This window comes from Podarcis raffonei, chromosome 17 (genome assembly GCF_027172205.1).
Source record: "Podarcis raffonei isolate rPodRaf1 chromosome 17, rPodRaf1.pri, whole genome shotgun sequence".
In the NCBI taxonomy this organism is placed as follows: Eukaryota; Metazoa; Chordata; class Lepidosauria; order Squamata; family Lacertidae; genus Podarcis; species Podarcis raffonei.
In genome coordinates, this window is record NC_070618.1 from 7801239 (window position 1) to 7825476 (window position 24238).

Here is a 24238-nt window from a genome sequence, read left to right on the forward strand (position 1 = left end):
GGCATTTCTTTTGGGGTATATTTCCTTGCCTGTTAACTGAACTACAATAAAAGCTGATGCTTTCTATCTTGCGGAAATAAAAATGAGTGGGGGTGGAAGTGTTAGGATACAATTTAAAATGGTCCTCCATGTTCACAAAGCATTTTTTCCATGGGTCATTCTCCTTATTTATTATTTCACAAAGACCCTGGAAACCTCCATTAATTTTTAGTACAGAGTTTCAATTGGTCACCTGTGCCAGCAGCTCTACTCAGATTATGGAGGGTAAGCAGTTTACTGGGTTGAGTCATTTCTACAGTTCAGCCTGTGTTGGAAAGCTGCATCTCATATGCCAGGCAAAACCAATCCCCAAAATCATTTTGTCTAGCATGCTACATCCATGCTAATAATAGGTTTTTACGTATTTTTATTTGTTTCCTACATTTATATCTTACATTTCCTCCAAGGAGCTCAGGGTGATGAATTATGGTTCTCCTTATCCTCATTTTATCCACATTACAACCCTGCGAGGTACGTTAGGCTAAGAGACTGACTGGGCCAAAATCACCTGGATAGCTTCATGGCTCAAGCTCCAGCCTCCTCCTTCCATCTTAACTGCACTGCAAAAAGAATGGGACATAGTGGCATTCTTTTTCTTTTTCTAAAAAAACCATTGATCCACCTCAGGACTCGAATAAAAACTGTGTGTACGGAAGGTGAGGAATCAGGTATTCTTGCCTTCTCTAGCAATTTTTTAAACACTTTTTAGAGAGCAGGCATCCTCCTGTTTTGACAATCAAGATAATAATTTAATGAAAGTCTGTTCCTTAACTCTGGATTATTTTCAGTTTAAAACTGAATTATTTCAGTGTAGTATTTTAAGACTTAGGATATTGTGTGTGACTTTCTCAGAAGAGCTTGGTCTCTTCTCTACCTAATCATCTGACCTACAGCAGTTATGGAGTGATCAGGAACATCTTGCCTGTTCTGCCTGTCGGCTGTGTGGGAAACAGAAATAAATGAAGGTAAGAGTATTTTGCTTAATGCTACAGCCTAATTTACATAATTAAAATGAATAAAGTGTGTGTGTCCCAATCTAGAAAGCCTGTCTGTTCTTGCAATGGTGTTTGCAGTTGAGATTGAGGATAGTTCCACTGCCAGTTCTGACTTTAGATAAGGAATTGTCACGTGCAGTAATGCCTCTTCAAATGAACTTACGGTAAAGGAGAGGCTTGTATCAGGCATGTATTCTTCGAGGTACAAAGGACCCAATCCATTTAGCTTTGAATGTTAAAAACTGGGCCTAGAGGTCTACAACCAATCATAGATTCAACTTGCTGTCTGTCCCTAGCCACCCTTAAAAGCTTGGGCATCACAAATTGAGTGTAATTTTGGAAGTTTATTGGGTCGGCAATACAAATACAGATCTGTTTGATGCTGCTCTACAAATTGGTGTAACAGAAGAGTAATTTTATTTCCTCCCCTGATATTTATAACTAGAGGCAAGGGAAGAGGGGGGGAAGGGAAAACAGAATAAAAAGGAAGTAGCAGCAGGATTTTGCATGGTTGCCTGAGAGAACTGACATGAAGTAGTTTGTAATGCATTTGATCTATAATTCATCACAATCCTTCCAGGCTTTTAGAGAACGGAGGAGAAAAAGGCAAGTGAGCTTAGACAAATTGTGTAAAGAATGCCCATTTGGCTTTCCCTGTCACTTTCTATAAGTGCAGGCAGATGGTGGTATGGCACAGGGGAGTGGCAAGCCCTTGCTGCTTGCTGATGGAAAGGGATTCGAGGTTAGGGATAACCATGGAGATAGAGATGGCAGTGACATCCAATTACTTACAGCTGCATGGCTCACACGGAGGTAGCTGCTAATATGCTGGATCGGATTCCTTGGTGTGCTGTTGCCTAGAGACTAGCAGCAGGCATATCCTTGGCTTGATTAAAAATAGGTGTTTTTCACCAACGGATGCCTTCAGTCAAGTTAGAATTCTTCTTTCTACTATTAGCAGTGCCTGGTACAACAGGTTATCTCTTGGTTTCAGAAGCTAGAAATTGGAAGTTTCATTAATAGTAACTATTATTAAGATGGGAAGAGAGAATTCACTCCTGAGAGAAGGAAGTGGCGTATGTGTACGGAATGCTCATTCCTCAGCTAGCTCCCAGCCCCTTAAACTGCTTTAGGAGGGGAGCCTATGTAACATCTGCAACACATCAAGGGAGTGAAATAGGTGTGTTGGGAGGTGGGAGATGAGGTGGTTGACTTCAGCTATGCCAGCACAGCACCACTATTGACTTGTTCCAAGTTCCATTAGGCTGGCTTCCTGTATTTGTGACCCACCAAACTAAATGTGGCCTCCATTAAGTCTCACGGTTGAGAGATGTAAAATCAGACTAGTTCATGAGAGATTCAGGCACTGCTTCCTATTGATGATTCTGCAGTATAGTTTGACAATGATACCTAGGCAGAAAGCTGTTGAGAGCGTTGAGTGCCCACCATGAATGAAAGGGGGTGAAAGGAAATTGTAGAGGTGAGCGATTTTTCTGCATAGGGGAGATAACTTACTACTTCATATATATTCAAGGAAATAAGAGTTTAGCATTCTGTTCCCAGCTGCCAGATGACTATAGGAAACCCGTAAACAGGGCCTGAGTGCAACAACACCCTCCCCACCTGCAATTCCCAGTAAATGGTATCCAAGAGGCATACTGTCTCCGTCACAGATGTAGAACTCCACTATCGAGGTCATTATTCAGTTTAAAAATGCAATAAAAAAGCATAAAAGTAAAATATGAAATAAAAATAAAACAGGCACTTAACTGCTTATTGAGAGAAATTTATGACAACAGACAAGTATCACTTGCTAAGATGAAGTGCTGGTGACAACTGTGATGCTAGTTTTGATATCTCATGGCACAGAACACTGTAACTGTACATGGAGATTAATAAGGGAGACTCAAGCATTGCACGTGTGCATTGCAGCTCATTTCATCCAAAGTGGTGGTTCATAGAGCCCTGACAGGGTGTTTTCAGATATTAGGATACTGCCCTGTGATGATTCCTGCTTATTTAGCAGGTTTTGTGTGGCTTCACATATCTATTAGATGCCTATTCTGCACCCATTTGTTTCCATGAGCACCAGTTATCAATAGGATTTTCCATTTACCGTAAGTTATTCATTTCCCCCTGTACTATGAGCCATGCTCACTTCCCCCTTGTCTGTGGTGAACATTTCACCAATTTATTAACATGCAATGCAGTCCTGACATTTTTGCTGGAAATAATGTTTTCCTCAAACAGGTAATCAGATAAGGAGACACTGTAACAGAGGCCACTGTTATTTAGGCATAAGTTATAATCATAGTTTCTTTATTTTTAGAAAATTACAATAGAAAAGTACCTTTAACAACATTTTTTTTAAAAAAACAAAACCATAAATTGGAAGCATCTTCTGTTTCTGCTATTGCCAATAGGAGGAGATATGGAAAAATCAAGTTTTTTGCTGACAAAGTCCGACACAATTCTGTTATTCAGCCACCCGCTGTCACATTTTAATTCTGTTCTCAAGTCTTCCATTTAGTTTTAAGAATAGGTTTTTACCTACCCCCTTTCCCCTGCAATTTTAAAGCCTCTGACTGCTTGACATTTGTCACTTGTCTTCCCTGCAAAATACTGCATTCTCTTTAAGACAATGAAGTCATTTGTTCTCAGGAGATTTAACAATACTTGGGGAAGCCCATTTGGAAATATTTAACCGTATTAAAACAGTTTCCTTGTTTAGTCAGAACTACCAGTATTGTTATGGAAGTAATCGTATAGCTGTATCATGACTAGATTGCAAAGGAGGATAGGAAGCAAGAATCTGGCATGTGGAGCATATCATTCAGGAAAGAAGGAAGCTCATCTGTTGGAAGTTTTGTCTTCTACACCAATAAATGATCCAGGGGCCCTGGCCTTCTCTCCACATCATCATGGTACTCAGAGGGACTGGTTCACATAATCATCTTTTGACGACAAGGTCAATTCTAATTTATTTATTTTTTTACTTCTCTGCCTTTTGTGAAGCAACTGTCTTTGTTACAACACTACAGACAGATATCCTGATTGACTGATTTACAGGAAGGTTGTCCAATAGTGCCTAAATCATGTAACCAACTTCATTAGCAGGTCAGAGGACAGCGTACAAGCTGCATTCACTCAACCCACATATCACACCTGAAAATGGTGGCATGAATCAGGCTTGAGAAGGCAGATGACTAATCGAATCCATTGTGTCCACACCCCAGTTGACGGCACAAGCAATCCAAGTAGTTGTTCAGTAAGAGAGACGATCACATGCAAAATCAAACTGGTACTCTCTCCCAATACCTCAAGGGATCCTGGCATTCATCTTGGCACTGGTGGAGCGACACTTTATACAAAAGTAGGTACACAGGGGCTGCTGAATTCCTCTATCCCAGAAATGTCTATGTATAGACAGAGGGCAGACATCAAACTAATAGAACAATGGCGCTGAGTTGGCTCTTTTTATGTGAGTTTCACACAACCTGGCAGCCTTGCACACACATGGAGGATGTTAGTGGCGACATTGGAAGGTCAACTGTTGTATCCAAGTTTGGCACTTCCTAGAAAATCTGTACAGAAGAAGAGCCTTAGATCTGGATCCAGTGACAGAAGGCCTTTGGTTTTCTGCATGCATATGGGATAATGGCATGAAATGAACTTAAGCTTTACTGCTCAATGTTTCAGTCAGCTTCACAGACAGCAGCACCACCACCTTAGCAGAACCAATCCTTCCTGTACATGGAGCAAAGGCATGCAAATGTACCCTTATTTCTTTTAAAACAAGTAGACTAGGAATGCTATGAACCTACTTTACAGAAGACATTTCCTCTGTGGCTCTGCCATTCAAGACGGGTTCCCATAACCCAACTAGATGCTTTTCCTTTTCTACCAAGGAATCCTACTGGTTACACAACGGCATGTTGGGAACTATGTGTCTGAATGAATACAGTATGCAGAGGTAGCTGCAGTCATTTTATTGTGATGACTGCACTTTTTCTAGCTGTTGCAATTATGAAAATGGTCTTAGTGCACAGTAGAAAGCCATAGAAAAAAAGCACATCTCCCCCATATAGTTTTATATCAAAATATGTGACCACAGATAAAATACAGCATAAACCAGCTGTCAGAACTGCCAGTATACTGCTCAGCACACGGTAATATATCCCAAAGTTACAAAGACATTTGCATATCTGATTGTCTTGCTTGATATAATTTGGCACAACTGGGAGAAGCACGTACCACAGGAATACTTCATATGTTCAACACACATCCTCTCAGGTTCCCCGTCAGGATAGCCAAAGAGTCCATACAATTTAACAATACACTTTTTAAAAATCTGAACAAGATTTAAAAACATGCCTTGAACATGCAGCTTAAAAGGACAGGGAAAGAGAAATTTTCAATTACACGCATTCAAAAAGTCAAGAACGTAATCAGTGATCCAACCCAGCGTAAGATCTTTCTACTTAAAATGCTTAGTATAAAAATACTTGGTTCTCTTTGTTGCTTTGTTTGAAAATAACTTTTTCAAACCAGATGTTCAGCCATGCTTTTTAGAATTCGCACTCTTCCTTACAATTTTAAACAGCATAGAAGAGGAAAACATTATTATTACTCAGTATTTTTACTTTACTTCTAAAAGAGCAGATGTGTGATAGAGGCTGTGGCAAAGTCTTGAAGGAATCCAACCTTGTGTGAGGTTTTTTCAAGCCTGTAAGAAAGGCAAGAGGCATCAGTTAGAAAAAGGCAATCACAATCTTGGAACGATGAGAAAGTGGAAGAGTCTGTGGGTGTTCACGTACATATGGACACCTAGATTTCTAGGCCAGGGGGTTTCAGGCACAAGGCACAGGGCCCCTCAATAAGAACATTGGGAGCACCTTGCTGAAACAGATGCAGTGCTGACAAGTAGGATACCCCTCCCCTCTATGGAATCTGCTAGTGGAGAAATTGACAGTTCTGCTCAAGACCTTCTCTTAAGAGCAGAACAGAACCTTTAGCACTCAAAGAATAATGTGTGAACACAGGGCAAAACAGAATAGAAAGAAGGTGAGGGTGGATTAAATTATGTACAGGAATTCTTTAACTTTCTTGTGTCGTAAGACCCTCTGTTTGGATTTGCACACTGATTTCACTGTATGCATGGGCTCTGGGGGTGCCTCTTCCTGTGAATGCATTTCTCACTCCTTGGCAGTGAGAGAGGCATGCTTCTGCCCGATTCCAAAAGGAAAAGCAACACCAAGTGTTACTGCTGAGCTCAAGCCAATTGAATTAGCAAGCTGCTATCTCAAAGAAAGCTTCGGTGCGGCCAAACGCAAAACAGAGCTCTTGTATGAACAAAAGCTTTGCCTTCTGAAGCTATGCTATATATCAGGGGTCGGCAAAGTTTTTGTGGCTTGGGCTGGTTCAAGGTCCTGCAGACGCTACGGCATAGCTGTCAACTGTCCCTTATTTGGCGGGAAACTCCCTTATCCCAGCGCTGTGTCCCACTGCTGTCCCTTATTGATGATGTCCCTTAAATTTCCCGGGTTTCAAAGGAAGCAGCTCCTCTCCCTCCCTCCCTCCCTCCCTGCCGGCCAGGGAGGAGGGAGGCTCCAACTGTGTTGCTTGGCCGCGTTGCTCATCCAATAAGGAGTCTAAGAACAACTGGGGGGGTGGAGCTTGCATGCCTTGTGCCAATCAAATCGGCCGCGTTACCTGGGGACTCGCCTTTGCTCAACGCATCCCAGTGGAGAGGTGACGGTGGTTTTCCTTGCTGCATCCCCTTTGCCAGGTTGCTGCGCTGTGGGAACCACCGCTTGAGGCTTCGTTTGGCTGCTGGCTGGGCTTTCTGCCCTGGAGCTTCCTGCAGCCAATGGGAAGCGGGCCAGCGTTGCAGAAGGCGGTCCCCACTCTGCTCCATGCTGGTTTAGTGCAGCGCATGGGAGCCAACCGAGCAGGCAGCGGGGGTCCATGAACCAGTTAAACGACCCCCATGAGCCGCTTGTGGCCCATGGGCCTTAGGTTGCCAACCCCTGCTATATACTGATCGCCCACAGCAGCAGCCAACTGGTGGTTTTTCAGTGCAAGGTTATTTCCAGCTAGCACTGCCAGCTTGGTTATATGCCAGGGAAGATGCATATAAACAGCATTTATTCAGCAGAGTCTCTTGGCTCAAAGTCAAGATGATCCAAGATGAAAATGGAGGGTCTAAGGCTTTTGGTTGCACTGCTTAAACTGTTTGGCCCATCAAATTAAAGCATATTTTCACAACCAGGTCCTCACTTACCCACCACACTGCAAATTTGAAGATGGAGGTAAGATACCAGTAGCGACTTAGGAAGAACGCATTAATACCCACAAGACAGATTGTAGCCGCCATCACACACCTGGTACCTGCACAACAGAAAGGTACATGCACTGTCAGAAACATTCATGCTTCTTTAGAATGTAATATGACGAGGACCATCTCTAAAGATGTTAAAAGGAGATATGAAATCATGTCTTCAAATTGCAAGAGAGTAGATGCACAACACACAAAGGAGTTATGTTACCAGAAATACTGCCACAATCATCATCTTAAAACTTTTAGCATTGAATTCATCGGTGGGACAGTTGGTATTATTCCCCATAATGGATACAAAGATTCTTAATATGAATAACTCCTTATTGAAAAAAGTTGGTACATTATAGGATTGTTTGTTTGTTTCTTTATTAAACTTAATAGCTGCTTGTCACCCAAAGCTCTCCAAGTGATTTACAAGAAAGAAAAATGCACAATACATAGCCAGGGCTTTTTTTTCAGGGGGAACTCACCAGAAATAAGTTCTGGCACCTCTCAGGTGGGCACCATTGCCATTCTAAGAGAATGAGTGAATTCCAGCACCTCTTTTTCTAGAAAAATAGCACTGCATAGGCCCTTGGATATATAAAATACATAGGGCCTTCTTTCCCAGTGAGTACACTGACTGGACAAATGACAGAGATTGGATACCTTAGCTTCTTCTGTGTTTAATAGTGAAATCTGAAGATTGCTTCTATCTAGGAAAATCCATTTATAATAGTGCAGGAGATTGGAGAGAGTTCTCAGCACAACCTCAACATACAAATCTGCTAAACCACAACAGCTGTAGCTGAACTAATTAGACATCAAGAATATAAGCAGCGGTTTGCCCTGGATTCACTGTGCTACGTGCATGAGGAATTATAATTTCAGGGTGAAAACCGACTGAGCCTTTACTCTTGACAACGACTTTCAAACAATGCTGACTGTACACTAACAATACCACATTTGTCCCTTTGTCAGGAGTGCTCTGATGGTGTTTCCTGCTTGGCAGGGGGTTGGACTCGATGGCCCTTGTGGTCTCTTCCAACTCTATGATTCTATGATTCTTTTTCCTCCCTTGTTTTTTTCTTTTCTATGACAACCCCAGCAGTGTTCAATTTTTTTCTAGCTTGAAAAGCACCACTTTTGCAAATGACACAATAACAACAGTCCAGCTTAGGGACAGAGTTAGAATGCTCCTATGCAGCCAAAGCCACAACTAAGCTGAACTCCCATCAAATCCTTCCTCCATCCGGTGTTCCCAGTTGCACAGTAGCTTTATTAACTATGTTTTCTTTAAAGTGCCCCAGTTTTGCTGAAGTTTGACCTGTTTTTCAAAGCACGAGAAGGCTCCCTTCACCCAATCTGACCAGCATCCCAGCTCCAACACCCAAAACATTGTTTTAAATAAAAAGGGCAGCTTGATACTTCTGAGAAGGTCACAAGCAACACACCATGGCTATTCCTCCTTTCTTCCCTCAGTATCTGGATTCTGGAAGTCTACCTCTGCACATCAAGAGACGGTCATTATATTTGGCTAGTATAGCCAATAAATTAACCAAAGGATAGGCCGCTCAATGGCTACTCTTTCCACTGAATGCCTTTTGGGTGAGGTTATGGTGATTTATTTATTTGCCAGTCTCCTTTTGCATTTGTCTAAAGGCAATTTACGAACATGCCGTAAAACACGGCTAAAAATAGTTTGAACAACAGTACAGAAACAACAGCTAAAGGCAGATGTCCATTTTGCATGGTTTTTAAATCTAAAGCAAAGACCTTTTCATCCAAATGGGTAAGTTTGTCAAAACAAAACAAAGTCTTCTACTGTTTCTGCAAAGTACAGGTTAAGTGTGCTCCTGTCACAAAACAAGGGCAGCCCTACTGAAAGCCTTCCTTTCAGTTACTGTGCAGAAAGTTTCTGATATTTGGGGGACTTTGAGGAAAAACTCCCCTGCAGAACACAGTGACCTACTTGGTATGTAAGAGAAAAGGTAGTCTCGATCTTGAACTTGGTTCAGTAGCAGGATTGGCTGCTGGGAGTAGGTTTGCTCCCGTAAGCAGCCTAACTGAAACTGCAGCCTCAAGGGTAGCCTCCTGCCCCGCAAGAGCACTGCAGTAATCCAACTTTGAGGTTTCTGATAACAGACAACTGTGGTCCAGCTGTCCTCCAGGAACGGCTGCATCTGCTTTACCAGGTAAAGCTGGTAAAAGACACCCCTAGCCACTGAGGACACCTGCGTCTCTAGTGTACTAATGCTACATGCCAGGGAGCAAATTCTTATGGCCAGTGCATCATGTATACATGTTAATAATGCTTAGAGAGGCAGGTGCTTGACTTGTTACATCAGTCTCAGCACTTCTTAAAATAGAAGCCTTTTGTCTTCTCTTATTGTTCACATAACATGCAAAATCATCGGAGGTGAACTCTTTCTTTCTTTCTTCACTGAGGTTTTCCTATTGCAGCAGCCAGCTTGCAGCTGAGGGAACTGTTCCCAAATATGGCTGTGCGTGCATCTGGAAGGGGGAGAACAATCCACAAGGCCTCAAGCCTCATTTTTGCATGCATCTCTTGCTCACTGATACGCTGGTATGAAAACAACTCATTGGCTCCCTCTCTCTAGGGGAAAAAAAACAACCACCACAATCCAATAATCCTAGATAAATTTGGGCTTTGGAAGATAAAATCACTATATTAGGGAAAGGCCATTTGCTGAGTTTATTCTTAAAGGAAAACAGCAGCACATTGTACTGCTAACCACACACAATGAGGTTTGGGTTTTCAGATGTCAGAAGATTAAATGGATTTGTGAGTGTGGATATGAGACGAAATTTTGAAATTATTCAGCATCACAGTACAATAGTTGGTATCTACGTTAAAGCAGGCACTTATTGTCCTGAGATGCTGAACAATTTCAAAACTTTCTGGGGTGGCAGTTGGATATGTATTTCTAGAGCTAATAAATCAGAATATAAGACGAGAAGTTTCACTGAATACTGCCCTTTGCTGCTCATATTCCCTTGAATGAACAGATAACGAGTGTGTTGGGAGAGATCTCATGTATATTCTGCTGACAATGTGTGACAATGAAGCCCAATAGGTATATAGCTAGTACTCTGGCTGAATGGACGGTGTACTTAGGACATGCCCCAGAGTCCTCTGCAACACACAGTGAGACCCAGCTGATATGGAAAGTGTTCTCTGCCAATAGAAGGTTTGAAGAACACTGTTCTAGAGCAACCAGAACTTTGGCGTATGAAGTGCTTCCTGAGATTCTGGAACCAGCATTCTGTAAGGGAACAAATTTTGCAGTTCTCTCCCATCAGTTCAGCCTCACTACTTTCTGTCCTTGCTGGTTTAGTTTTTAAGACATCCCAACCTATTTGCAGCATGCAGCTCCACATGCATCTTTCACCCTCAAAACTCATGTCCTTTAATAACCCCACTGATTTACAGCTCTCCAACTTTGATGTGCGGCCAGTGAAGTTTTCATTAATTTTTAAGAACAGCAGATTTGTTTTCTTTGGCTGAAATGGGATGAAAAACAGGGAGGGAAGATTATTGGTCTATTGCTCTCTGCTGCTTTACAGAAAAGCAGGAGGAGACAGAGAGGCTGCATGTTGGTTGCTTTTATCTTCAGAGGGTCAAAGGAGTTTTTTGTGTTTTGGACACAAACCCCATGCAGTGTATTTTTACTGCTCAATCAGCTATCCAATCAGACTCTGGGGTCAGTCCCAGACTCTTGAGGATCCCTCCCACATATCACAGGAGGAAAGAGACAAATAAATTCAGCCAGTGTGGTGTAGTGGTTAAGAGCGGTGGACTCGTAATCTGGTGAACCGGGTTTGCTTCCGCGCTCCTCCAGATGCAGCTGCTGGGTGACCTTGGGCCAGTCACACTTCTCTGAAGTCTCTCAGCCCCACTCACCTCACAGAGTGTTTGTTGTGGGGGAGGAAGGGAAAGGAGATTGTTAGCCACTTTGAGACTCCTTAGGGTAGTGATGAAATGGGGTATCAAATCCAAACGCTTCTTCATCTACACTTAAGGTATTATTTATGCCCCAGAAATAAATGGTAGAGGTGGGTGATGTGTGATTATGCAGACACTAATCGCTGCCACCCAAGGCAAGGGGAACATCGATTCAAAGCGCTGGATTTGACGTAGAACACCTTAAATGGCTCAGGACCACAATACGTCAAGGACCGCCTCTCTCCATGTGAACTTATCCAGCCCCTGATATCATATTCTGAGGCCCTTCTTCATGTGCCTCTTCCTCGAGTGGTCTGGAGGGTGGCGACACAAGAACGGGGCCTTCTCTGCAGTGGCTCCCTGCAGAATGCTCTCCCCAGGGAGGTTCGGCTGGCACCTTCATTATACACCTTTAGGAGCCAGGCAAAATGTTCGTCTTCAACCAGGCCTTGGCCTGACTGACATCCTATACTCTTTTAAATGTGTTTGTGGGAGAAAGGGGTACAGAAAACGATAAAAGAGTTTGGTCAACAGCATGAACCAGCTCCCTTTCGTTCTAAAAAGGTTGAATGTTTTTCTCAGAAAGGAGATTGCAGGGAGTAGGGGGGTGGCGGCATGGAGGGAGACTACCTGCAACCAGTACAGAAGGACTAATTTCAGGCCCAAGACTGCATGACAAGCAGAGAATGAAAGTAGCCACATGGCTCCCACCAATCCATATGAGACAGAGGAAGTGAAGAAAACAAAAACAACACAGCGCTTGTGCTCCCTCTTGTGCTAATCTGGAGCATTTTCACAAGGTCTTTATCATCCACTTACACAGTATTCAGCAGAACTGACGGGACTTCCAGCCCTGAGAAGTAGCCTCTGAGGGAGGGAGCCAGCGCATCTGGAGAGAGACAAAAAATCAAAACAAAAGTGAGAGACAAGACTTGGAAGGCACCTCAGCCTCCTCGGATGCAGGACTCACCTTTGAATCTCAAGCAACCCGTTCTTGCATCTAAGTTAATTTGAAATTTACACCCCACCTTCTTGCAGATGCCCCAAGGCAACTAAGCAAAGCAGGAAGATTAACAACGGAATACCATAACAACAACAGAACGTTAACAAAATGTATCACACTGGCCTTATGGATAAACTGACAGAGCTAGTAAGGAGGAAAGGACATAGGAGCAGACTTGAGCTAGTAGAGAGATGGAATTGTTTTATTAACTACTGGACTCGCCACTATGATAATGTGAGATTAGAAAGGCACCTGTTCATACAGAGTACATGGATTCTGTAAGTTTTATACTTGTCTCTAGAGCATCAGGGGACATCGTAAATCTGGAGATGGAAGAAGCCTTGTACACGGCTGTTCTGTAATATTTAATTTTTTTCCACCCCTATAATTATGTAAAGTCTTTTTTATCATTTATCCTTTATTAAGCATTTATTTTGTCTGCAATTTTTGGTGTTATTCGATCGTGTCCCAGTGTCCTGAGGACGACATTATCATCATATTATATTATATTATATTAATACCCCGCCCATCTGGCTTTGTTTCCCCGGCTACCTAAAAGTTCATTTTGATGTCTCCACTGTTTGCTTTTGGCACTGTTACTTTGTGTGTGTGTGTGTTTCCTTTTTATCTCTTATAATAAAATAAACACACACACACACTATTGTAGCTTTAAAAGTGAACAGATGAAATCAAGAGCAACCCAATACCATTAGAAGCTCAAGGGAAATGGCAGGTGTCTGTCCTGACATGACCCACTTTCGTACTGTGCCTCTTACCTTGAGCAGCTTCACCACAACCTGGTGCCCTCCAAAGTTGTTGGGCAACATCTCCCATCGTTCCTGACCATTGGCCATGCTGGCTGAGGCTGGTGGGAGTTGGAGTCCAGCAACAACTGGAAGACACCAGGTTGAGGAAATCTGTTCTAGTGGGACCAGATGGAAGATCACTGGGCACATGCAAGAACATGCCCCTCTCAATATTTTCTAGAATGGAGACAAAGATCACAGGTCCCCAAGTGCCGCAGGAGAGTTCCTAATTAAGTTTTCAAATCAAGATAGGGCACAACAGGCACCCACAGTTCCACTCATACAGCAAAATAGCTTTAAATTGTTATAGGAGAATTTTTTTCTACATTTTATATACAAAACCCCAAAAGAGAAATACAAAATTAGTATAAACTGAAAAAAAGACAACACCAACTCTATTCCCGAGCTACACCACCCGTGGAAAGTTGTCATGTTTTGCAGCAAAACACCTCTAGTCCCTGGGTCACTATCGGGAAATCGGAGTGGATTTGAGAGCTGAACCAGACCAAACATTCTTCAGATGCTATACCCAGCCCATCCAGACCCCAACAATACTTATAAATTTAGACATTTCCTGGCAATTGACACCAGCCATCCCATCAAAACAGATGCAAGTGTTGCATTAAGTGAGAAAGCAGCCAAAATGAATCAGAGCCTTCAAGTTGTGCTGGTGGTGTCAGTAGGGCTATGCTAATTTCAGAGTGTGATATATGTATATTCTCTATCGCATGTGTACACACAAACATTTCCAGAAGCAAGGATTTTTAAGAAAACAAATGTTCATTATAAAATTTGTGGGCATGCAATATGCCTTGCCTCCTTATTTTAAACAAAACAGGCACGTTCATTTTTATTTGTATGAGTCCATCTACTGAAAGTTTCACCGAGATCATATAGTGGAAGGGCTGCCAAACTGGCCCACGGACCACCAGTTGTCCACAAGCATCGTTCAGGTGGTCCACAAGTCTGTGGATTTGTGGCTGAAGGCAGGAGATGGCACATCAACTATCACATTAATTCGCACTGGTTTTTCGTTGTATTTTACCACTTCTCTCTTATTTTATTACACTTGGGAAGCTATGGAATTCAAATGGTAATGCAGCAAGATACAAAATATAAGAAGCAATAGAAATAAAATTAAAACCAAACAGCATCTAGCACACTGTATTGCAATTGCTACAAAAGGAAGTGGTCTAGCAAGACCCTTAGCAATTCTCATGTGTGATATTTGGGGGGGGCGGGGGGATGAAAGCAGTTACATATACTTAAACATCCAGTCTGACTACCACTAACTTTTCAATAGTATACTCTGAAGAGTCTCAACTACCAGACAAGAAGGTTGGTGGGGGAAGAAGACTCATAAGGACTCTGGGAAAGGGGGTGCCTTACCAGAAGCAAACCCTAGTAAAGGTAAAGGGACCCCTGACCATTAGGTCCAGTCGTGGCCGACTCTGGGGTTGTGGCGCTCATCTCGCTTTATTGGCCGAGGGAGCCGGCGTACAGCTTCCGGGTCATGTGGCCAGCATGACTAAGCCGCTTCTGGCGAACCAGAGCAGCGCACGGAAACGCTGTTTACCTTCCCGCCGGAGCGGTACCTATTTATCTACTTGCACTTTGATGTGCTTTCGAGCTGCTAGGTTGGCAGGAGCAGGGACCGAGCAATGGGAGCTCACCCCGTCGCGGGGATTCGAACCGCCAACCTTCTGATCGGCAAGTCCTAGGCTCTGTGGTTTAACCCACAGCGCCACCCGTGTCCCTTAAGCAAACCCTACAAGACCCCTAAACAGGACCAAGAAAGAGCTCCTGCCCTACAAGACAATGCCTAGATGACAAGTCCAATTACCTCCTTGCACCATCTTTTTCCAAGCCGCACAAAGCCTGCCCTCCCATTTAGAGCAGCTGGCCCCTTCTGAGTTCAGTGCACAAATGAATAAATCAGACAAGAGGGCAGGGGTGAAGCAAAGCCAGAGACTGCTGCTCAGATTATCTTTTGTCACGTAGCAATTAGAAGTGTGGGAGGAACATACAGCAAGTTCCAAAGAGCCAAGTTCAGTTGGTTTGGGAAAGAGCGCTATAATCCCAAACCTTCATCCCTATGGCTGCAGAATCTATCAGGGGGCAGAATTCAGTTCACCACAAGAGGGAGCTCTCTCAGTCATACCCCTCCACCCGCTTCACCTTGCTCTGAAACTGCAGCAAAAGACATTAATGAATTCTTCACCAGGCAATGGTGCTTCCATCTGCCCTGCCCCACACTCCAGCCCTGGAAGACTTTCCCACACCATGAGTTTGAGAACAGCAGCAGCAGCTGAGGAGAGGAGTTCAGGTATATTTTTTAAAAAATAGTTTTATAAGTTGTGTGTCCTTGTCACTCAATTTTACCCTTTTACATGGTTTTGTATGTTTTGTGGTATTTTATGCATTGCGATTTGCTGTTATTTTTATTGATTATAGATTGGCAATTCTCTATTGTGGTTGATAAGTGTAAACTGATTATTATGCGCTGATGTTTAACTTTACGGTTTTACTATTAGATTCTGGTGGATTGTTGAATGTTGCTGTTTAAAGTTATTGTGACTTTTTATATTGGATTAGATTGTTAGCATTAATGTTTTGCATTTTATTATGTTTTTATATGTGTTGGAATCCACTCAGAGTAGCTGAGGCTACCCAGCCAGATGGGCAGGGTATAAATATAAAAATTAAAATTAAAATATTATTATTAATGAATTCAAAGCCATACTATGGTTTGGGTGCCTAATTCCAATCACACCCACGGTGAAATCTTAGGTGCGCCTTCTATTCAGATGAATGTCCCACTGGCTTCAACACTGGAATTCAAACTCAGGAGCGTGTAGGATTGCAACCTAAGACTTGTGCAGATGATTCTTTTCTCAAAGATACGGGTCATGTACAAATGCAGTGGTGAAAGACAAGTGAACCTTTAAACTATCTCTGTCTCTCGTTTCAAACAAGCAAACAAACAAACAAACAAACAAAAAAAGACTTCTGGGACAAAATCATTACTTCACTGCAACAGCAATGCAATGTAACAAGCAAATGGAGCAGTCCTAGTCGCCGCTGCAACACAAAAATAGCAGAAGTCCACAAGGATCTTAAATGCTGTCAAAAATTCACACGACAAAGAGGGATTCACCTGGGCCCTAAAAATTGTAATGACAGTACCATGCAAACATGCCTAGGGAAAGAGTTCTGAACATGGTACCCCTTCTATTCTGCCCCCCCACATGCTTTTTTCTCTGGCAGCTACACCTCAGAGAAAGAACACAATGTAGTTCCTCCAACACCACCTCCACCCCTCTCTCACACACATTTGTAATTACTATGAGTAAGTTCCATGATTTTTCTGCTTGGTACGACAAGGCAAGCGGCAGGCTAGTTTAGAAGAACAGCCACCTATTTAACTGAACAGTGGTGTTGGCGTGGGAGGTCGTGTATGCAAGTGAAATGGCGGGGAAAGAGGGCTTCTTTACACCTTGACGTAAACCGTATCCCTGAAGTCTCTGACCAAGAGGTTGTACAGAACCCAAGTAACTCCAATAATTCCTTGGGGCTATTCCGCGCTACACCCAGGAACAGACTCACATGTACATTTGACAGGGAAGCGAGCTAGTCCTGCGTGACACACAAGTCTTTTCAAAACATTTGCTTGTCTCGTTCATGCTTCAGAAGCCTTAAAGGCTATGCTTAATGGTGCGGCGTGCAAAGCAGTCCTGGCACAAACTGCTACAGTGTCCTGAACCACCAGCTGACCCTTTTCCAACTCAGTTTCACTGAAGAAATGCAAAGGGAGGGGAAAAAACATTATGCGGAGGCCTTTACTTACAGAGTTTTCTGCCTCTAGGTCTGTTGGGCCAGTCAATACTGTACGATCTGTACACCTGACAGGGCTTGTCACCAACTTAAAGGAATCCAATGAGAATTAAATGTGCCCACATGAGCAAAGGGATAAAAATAGTTATTTTTATGCTTTTAGATGAAGTAGCAAGCACCATCCTTAATTAGTCAAAGAGGCACCTCCTCGTGTGTTCAAGAAAACGGTGAACAACTTTCCTAAAATGGTGTGTGTGGCTTTAAAAAAAATTAAATACACTTACGTTTGCCTAGTTAATCAGGGAACCTTGTTACTTGATCAAAAGTTTTAAAAATAGAGTAATCTGCCTGATTAACAATATTACAAACCCAGTACTTGAGAGGCAGGGAGAGTGAGGAAGAAAGGAGACAGAAGATATCGAACAAGTGTGAATTTGAATGCTCACTTTTCCTTAAACGGCACCATTTGAATCCAGCCCTGCAGTACAACTGGGGGGGAAGCACCCCCAGCCAATGACCATCCAGCTTGTTTTAAAACCTCAAGCAAGGAAGAGCCCTGCCCCCTGACTTCTAAGAAGTTTCAATTTTTAGCTGCTCTTACCATCAGCAAGTTTCTCCTAATATTCAAGCCAAATTTACACCCTTGTAAGTTAGGTAAAGGTAAAGGGGACCCCTGACCATTAGGTCCAGTCGTGGCCAACTCTGGGGTTGCGGCGCTCATCTCGCTTTAGTGCCGAGGGAGCCGGCGTACAGCTTCCGGGTCATGTGGCCAGCATGACTAAGCCACTTCTGGCGAACCAGAGCAGCGCACGGAAACGCCGTTTACCTTCCCGCCAGAGCGGTACCTATTTAACTACTTGCACTCTGACGTGCTTTCGAACTGCTAGGTTGGCCGGAGCAGGGACCGAGCAACAGGAACAAACCCCGTCGCGGGGATTCGAATCGCCGACCTTCCAATCGGCAAGTCCTAGGCTCTGTGGTTTAACTCACAGTGCCACCCGCGTCCCATCCCTTGTAAGTTAAGCAACATTAAATCTAGTCTTGAATGAGTCTTTCTTCTATTTCTAAGAGCCATTCAAGTATTTTGAAGAGTGCTATGACATCTCTCCTCAAGGCTTCTCTCCTTCAATCTTTCTGAACAGGATTGCTTTCCCACCAGCCATCTTCACTGCCCCCTTTGAAATAATTCCAGTTTGTCTCCAAGTTTGGTGCCAGGAACTGGATGCAGCAGTCCTGGTTAAGATTTGACTAGCGCACAATCAAATTGAACTATTACCTCTCATCGCAGGGGTAGGTAAGGAAGCTTTCGGCTTCATCTCTCCCTCCCTTTCCCCTTGGGCAAACTTTAACAAGAGGGCAGAACCACTCACCAGTCAATCATCTGACATCATAATGACATCAGGGGATGGGTGTGGTGTGAGAGTGGTACCATCCATCTGTCAGTGTTGGCCCACAGGAGCTGGGTAACAGCAGACAGCGACCAAGCAGGATTGAACTCCTCTCACACTGGTTTGCAGGGAGTTCAATCCTGCTTCTTGCAGCATTTGGGTACTTGAGGAAACCTCTTGCATGTGCAAACTGAGGAGGATTGAATGAATTTTATTATTACGGCCACAGACCAGTTCCGGCTTACTCAGAATATCAGGAAAATCATAAAACACAACAGGAATACGTTGAATTGCAATTGATACGATACAGATATAGCAGCAGTTAAAAATATATATATTAAATCTTGATCACTAAAATATAACCTAAAATTGTCATTTAAAACCTGAATCATTTTGAGGAGGATTGAACTCCCCACACATAAAAAATGGCAGTTTACCATTCTATCAAGGCTATTTTGAATTTTATTTTGGTTTTCTGACGTCCACCTCTCAACGTTAGCTGTTCGCATCCTTCTGTAATGGAAGATAACGGAGCACGCCTCCAGGGAGGAAGTTAAACGACTGGAGAATCCGAGAGCCTGCTGTGGATGCAAAGACCGGGAACTTGTAACTGCTGCCTCCCAGACTGCTTTTGTTGTGTTAGCAGCCCCAAGTACCCTTCCCCAGGGCACAAGCCTGGGCAGAGTTTATGGAGGTCCTGGGCTGCCCAGACAACAAGGAAACGGGCAGCAACCTTTTTACATGCATCTGAATGACACATGGTCATCACTGTGGACCTGGAAGCGGCCCAAAAACGGGGCAGAAAGGGGTGGGGACTTATGCACAGTCCGCCAATGCATGGGATGATCTCAAATGCAACCGCTGGACAAATGGCGAGCTGCCTAGAGATTTGCTCAACTATTATGGCGCAAAAGGCCTGTCTTGCAAGAAAGACCCACATGGCGCTGTGCAAGCTTGCCCTTACTCCCCTCTCGATTCCACCCACCCATCGATGGTACAGCCTAGTTTGTAGTGGACTATTCTTGTTCATATCCCACCACTCGCCACAGTAATAACTAGCTGTGGCATCACTTGGTTTGTCAACAGATTCTATGGCAGAGGACCACATGGGTTTGGGAGGTTACCTGGTGCTCTGGTTGTGGGCTGCCAGTGCCTGCAACATTCAGGATACCAACCACTGCTAATCCAGGCACATTGGAAGGACCGGCACAACCAACGCAGCCATTGCTGTGCCCAAATTTCTCAATAGAAAGCACTTCTTCTTTGAGTCTGTTGCTTCCATCTTACGCCAAACGTGCTTTCCAAGTGCTAAAGCAGATTAAGACATAGTGGCTTGCAGTGCCAGGAGGCAAGCACAAAATATCTTTCTGGCACTTGGACTAACAACAGCACATGGCCTGCCCAATCTAACACCTACAAGCCATCTATCGCAGCCCAATTGCTCTTTGATGATCCTTGGGGTCCCTTCCAAGACTACAATTTATGAATTGCATGACGCCCAGGGAGTCATTTTGGACAGAACAGCAAATATCCACATGTGATGACAATGTATGAAACAGCAACTGAAATGACAACATGGGAAATGAGGTAAAGGTAAAGGGACCCCTGACCATTAGGTGACCGACTCTAGGCTTGCGGCGCTCATCTCGCTTTATTGGCCGAGGGAGCCGGCATACAGCTTCCAGGTCATGTGGCCAGCATGACTAAGCCGCTTCTGGCGAACCAGAGCAACGCACGGAAAAGCCGTTTATCTTCCCGCCAGAGCGATACCTATTTATCTACTTGCACTTGACATGCTTTCGAACTGCTAGGTTGGCAGGAGCAGGGACCGAGCAACGGGAGCTCACCCCGTCGCGGGGATTTGAAGCGCCGACCTTTTGATCGGCAAGTCCTAGGCTCTGTGGTTTAACCCACAGCACCACCCATGTCGGTACGGCTAAAAACAGAAAGAAAACAAAGCAGGAACATATCCAGTGTGCAATGTACAGTAATTTGGATAGTACTATTCCAGTTTTACGTCTATGAAGAAATCTCAGCAACTCCACAATATGTACATTTAGATCTACCAGCAACATGCAAATGACATGATTACATCTTTCTGATCTGGACTTCACTGTGGATTCAATTTCATATCCAGGCCAGGTCTGAGCACTAAGGCAGCACAGGCTGTCAATACATCTTGTACTTGATACATTAACAGCCCACCTTGGGTGGAAGACTGACAGCTGTGATGCTAAGCCTCACCATTGCTACAGGATAAAGGTAAAATGTAAATGACATGCAGCTACCTGCAAAAAACCCCAAGTGTTGGGGAAAGTGCATTAGGTGCTAAAACTGCTGTCTACCCAGGAAGTCAGAAGTGTTCTCTTCCCAAGCAATCCCAAGCTCCCATTCTCAGCACAGGCAGGAAACCACCCAGCTAGAATCTTTGTCGTCAGTGTGGGCCTGTGGTGGAGGGAGATCACAGTCCAAAGTACCCTAATATGGCCTGGCGTGTGGAAATCAGAAGCACTAGAAACCGCATGCCTTGCCACCTGAATGTTCAGAGCTCTTAGAAAGTGCAAGTTACGGATTAGTTTGTTTTGCTGCCTAGAGCAGCTCAACAGTTGTGCATTTAGGGATGGCGTGGGGTAGAGGAAGTTCACGCATGTAAAAAAATTAAGTGTGGAGTGGAGAAGGCAGAAGGGAAAGAGTAAAAAGAGAGATTGGAAAGTGGTGGGCTTGAGAAGAGACAAATCCTTCAGTAATGGAATACTTCCAGGAGGAAGAAGAACAAACCAAACCGGATAAAGACAAGAAAGTAGAAGTTTGCAGCAAGGCGATCCACAATAAACACGCACACACCCAGATTTGCAATGCATGCTGACTCTGCAACCCTTACAATGCAATGCAAGGGATCTGCAACACCTTACGGAAAGCCTTTTGTTTTGAGGAAAGACGGTGCCAAGAAGGACCTGCCCTTTTAAATTCCTCCCTGGCCGCCATTCCATCACTCCTCAGCTTGTGCCACAGGTCTCCCATTGTGTCCGTCTGAAAGTCTTGCGCTCTCGCCCATCCCCTACTAGCGCAGCTGCCCCCCCCCCCGAAGATTTAATGGGCAAATCTTCCCGGGAAGCACACCGCAGGGTTCTTCTAAACTTGTAGGATGTGCCGAGCTGCACGGGAGCGCTCAAGCGTGCAGCAGTTCAGGCCAGACATGCTCCTCAGCGATTACCGCCATCCATATTTAATTACTTTTCCCTCCCTTTGTTTGTTAATTTTTAACTAGAGTGCGCCGGCTCTCAGGGGCCATTAGGAGTCCCAGGCAGCAAGGTTCAGCGAGCAGAAAAAGTCCTTGTGACAGAACATACATTACTTGGCATTCTTGCCTCCCACTTTGCCAGAGAGGTGTGGAGCTTGGGGGGGTTATTTTCAGTCGTGCGCTCGCAGTCCGCCCCACTGCAGGTCGTGAATAAAAGATAGTGTTCCATTTGAAGCTTATTTCCCCTTTCCCTCCATGTCAGAAACTGTTTTCCTCAAGCTCTGGTTGCGTTCTCATTTATTCTTTCCCCAAGTTTTCAGGCTGTAACTTTTATTCTCTTTTAAGAGGAGGAAGGCTGTGGCTTGGGCAAAGGTTTCATTTCCTCCAGAGTGCCATCATACTCCTGTCTTCATGTTCAGTTTTGTGTATTACGTTAGCACAACCCGGCTGGAAAATTGCAGAGGAGAATACACACCATCCCCGCCTCCGCAAAGCTGGGGCCATCACTGAAAATGAGGGTTGCGAGACTTGCCCTGTGACTTCCAGCCCAGCCAGCTGACACGAGAACCTGACCTATCTAATGTGCCAGAAAAGAATAAGATATCTGCTTCTTGGTGTGTATACTGCAGGTTCAGGACCTGCCCTTTTGCACTCTGGTAGGATGAACTGGTTTAGCTACAGACCGTGGGCCAAGGACCACTCAGAGAACCCTAATGGCCTCCTAGGTGGCTGCCTCTCCAGCAACGAAAGTGCCTCTCAAAAAATAAAAAGGGTGCTTGCTACTTTTAACCAAGAAGAGAGACTCAGGCTTCAGAGTGGGGAAATTTTAGGAAAGGGACATTTTCAAGCATCTTGTCTTCCACTAGATTTTCAATTAAGGTAAGAAAATATAGTGTTCTATGACAGGGATGTCCAACAGGTCGATTGTGATCTACTGGTAAAAAAGGCTCAACAACTTTGACCTGAACCCCCAAAAAGGGGGTAGACCACTGCCAGTTTCTAATTCTGTTAGTAGATCGCAGTCTCGGGAGTTGGCGACCCCTGTTCTAGGAGAAACAAGCAAAGCAGAATGACGGTGCCTAACTTCAAGTAAGTTTGACTACTGCTGTAAGATTCTTTTTTTAACCACGCACACACAACTGGTTAGCAATAGCTTCATGTGCCTTCAAAGCTAAGCCCTTGCCTAAATGCTCTAGTTCAGGACTACTGTTCCAGAGAAAGCTTCAGAAAACCCCTGGTCCCCACATGCCACTGTAACTAAGCCCAAGCCTTCGCCATTGGAATAAGACACATTCTTCCCCTTGTTAACTCCCACCTCCACTTTCCTCCCCTTCCTCTGTGGTTTCCTCATGACAAATTACAGATTGTAAACTATCTGGGTAGGGACCTGCCCTTTTGCACTCATGTAGGATGAACTGGTTTAGCCACAGACAATATTCATGGGAGACAAAAAAACTGCCAGAAGGCATTCCATTCGAAAGATTTAAAGTTGTATTATCTCCTTGTAATCTTTACAGGTATGGCCAGAAATTATGCAGATTGCAACACCAGTCAATCAATCATGGCATAAGCTAGCCTGGCCAAACCTTTATTCCTGTCTTTTAATAATGCACACTGCATACTTCTTTTCAAGAGCACTGAACAGCTTGCGCTGGCCTCCCAAGTCAGGTCACTTGAGTTTCAACAAGGCTTTACAGCACTGGGTGCATTCAGGCTGATTACCAGTGATGGACTTTAAGAAGAGATATGGCCTGGATTAAAGAAGCATCAGATGATATTATCATGCTTCACCATACAGAATGAGGTCAGGCTATCTTAACTATGGTCCATGTAGCCACAGAATTTACCAAGGTCCATGAATCCAGGCACTAAAGAAGATTAAGAGCTCTCATCAAGCTGTAAACACTAGGACTTGATCATAATTCCTGAGGCTGGAATAAACACAACACCTAGCCTGGAATTGGAAGATGAGATATTTACTTGAGGTTTCCTAAAGTTCTCTGTTTTAGAACCGTATTTGATCTCTTTGTGAAAACCTGCTCCCTGCCCACCCACCCCGCAACCTTACCTAGTGGTTATGTTGTGTTCGGTCCTCACTAAACTGTCCTAACATCCTCCTGCTAGAATTTAAAACTACAGTCGTACCTTGGTTGTCGACCGCCTTGCGACTCGAACATTTTGGCTCCCAAATGCCGCAAACCCGGAAGTGAGTGTGCCAGTTTGTGAACGTTCTTTGGAACCCGAAAGTTCGACGTTGCTTCTGCAGCTTCCGATTGAGTGCAGGAAGCTCCTGCAGCCAATCAGAAGCTGCACCTTGGTTTGCGAATGTTTACGGAAGTTGAATGGACTTCCAGAACGGATTCCGTTCGAAAACCAAGATGGTACTGAGTTACAGGCAGGAAAATGGATCTCCTTACTGACAAATGTTCAATTGACCCATATACCGACTCTAAAATATGTCTGATCCTTGTGTTAATGCATCATGTGTTACATTATTTCACAGTCAGGTAGGTAGCCGTGCTGGTCTGACGAAGTCAAAACAAATTAAAAAATTAAAAAATTGTCCAGTAGCACCTTAGAGACCAACTAAGTTTGTTCTGGGCATAAGCTTTCGTGTGCATGCACACTTCTTCAGAATTTTCAGTT

General features: G+C 44.0%; 1 protein-coding gene across 4 annotated transcripts in view; it reads right to left on the reverse strand.

The window, feature by feature from the left end:
- Positions 1-3332: 3332 nt before the first annotated feature.
- RBPMS (RNA binding protein, mRNA processing factor) overlaps positions 3333-24238 on the reverse strand; it is a 79523-nt gene continuing 58617 nt past the window's right edge. For 2 of the 4 annotated variants that reach the window (XM_053372000.1, XM_053371999.1), the window contains 2 exons: positions 12140-12209; positions 10354-10878 (listed from right to left, as the gene is read on the reverse strand). In XM_053372000.1, coding sequence (XP_053227975.1) covers positions 10851-10878; positions 12140-12209 — 98 coding nt within the window. In that variant the 3' untranslated portion in view covers positions 10354-10850. Of the gene's footprint in view, positions 5761-7317; positions 7425-10353; positions 10879-12139; positions 12210-24238 lie in introns of those variants that run through there. The other 2 variants (XR_008328304.1, XM_053371997.1) reach the window with 2 other exon arrangements.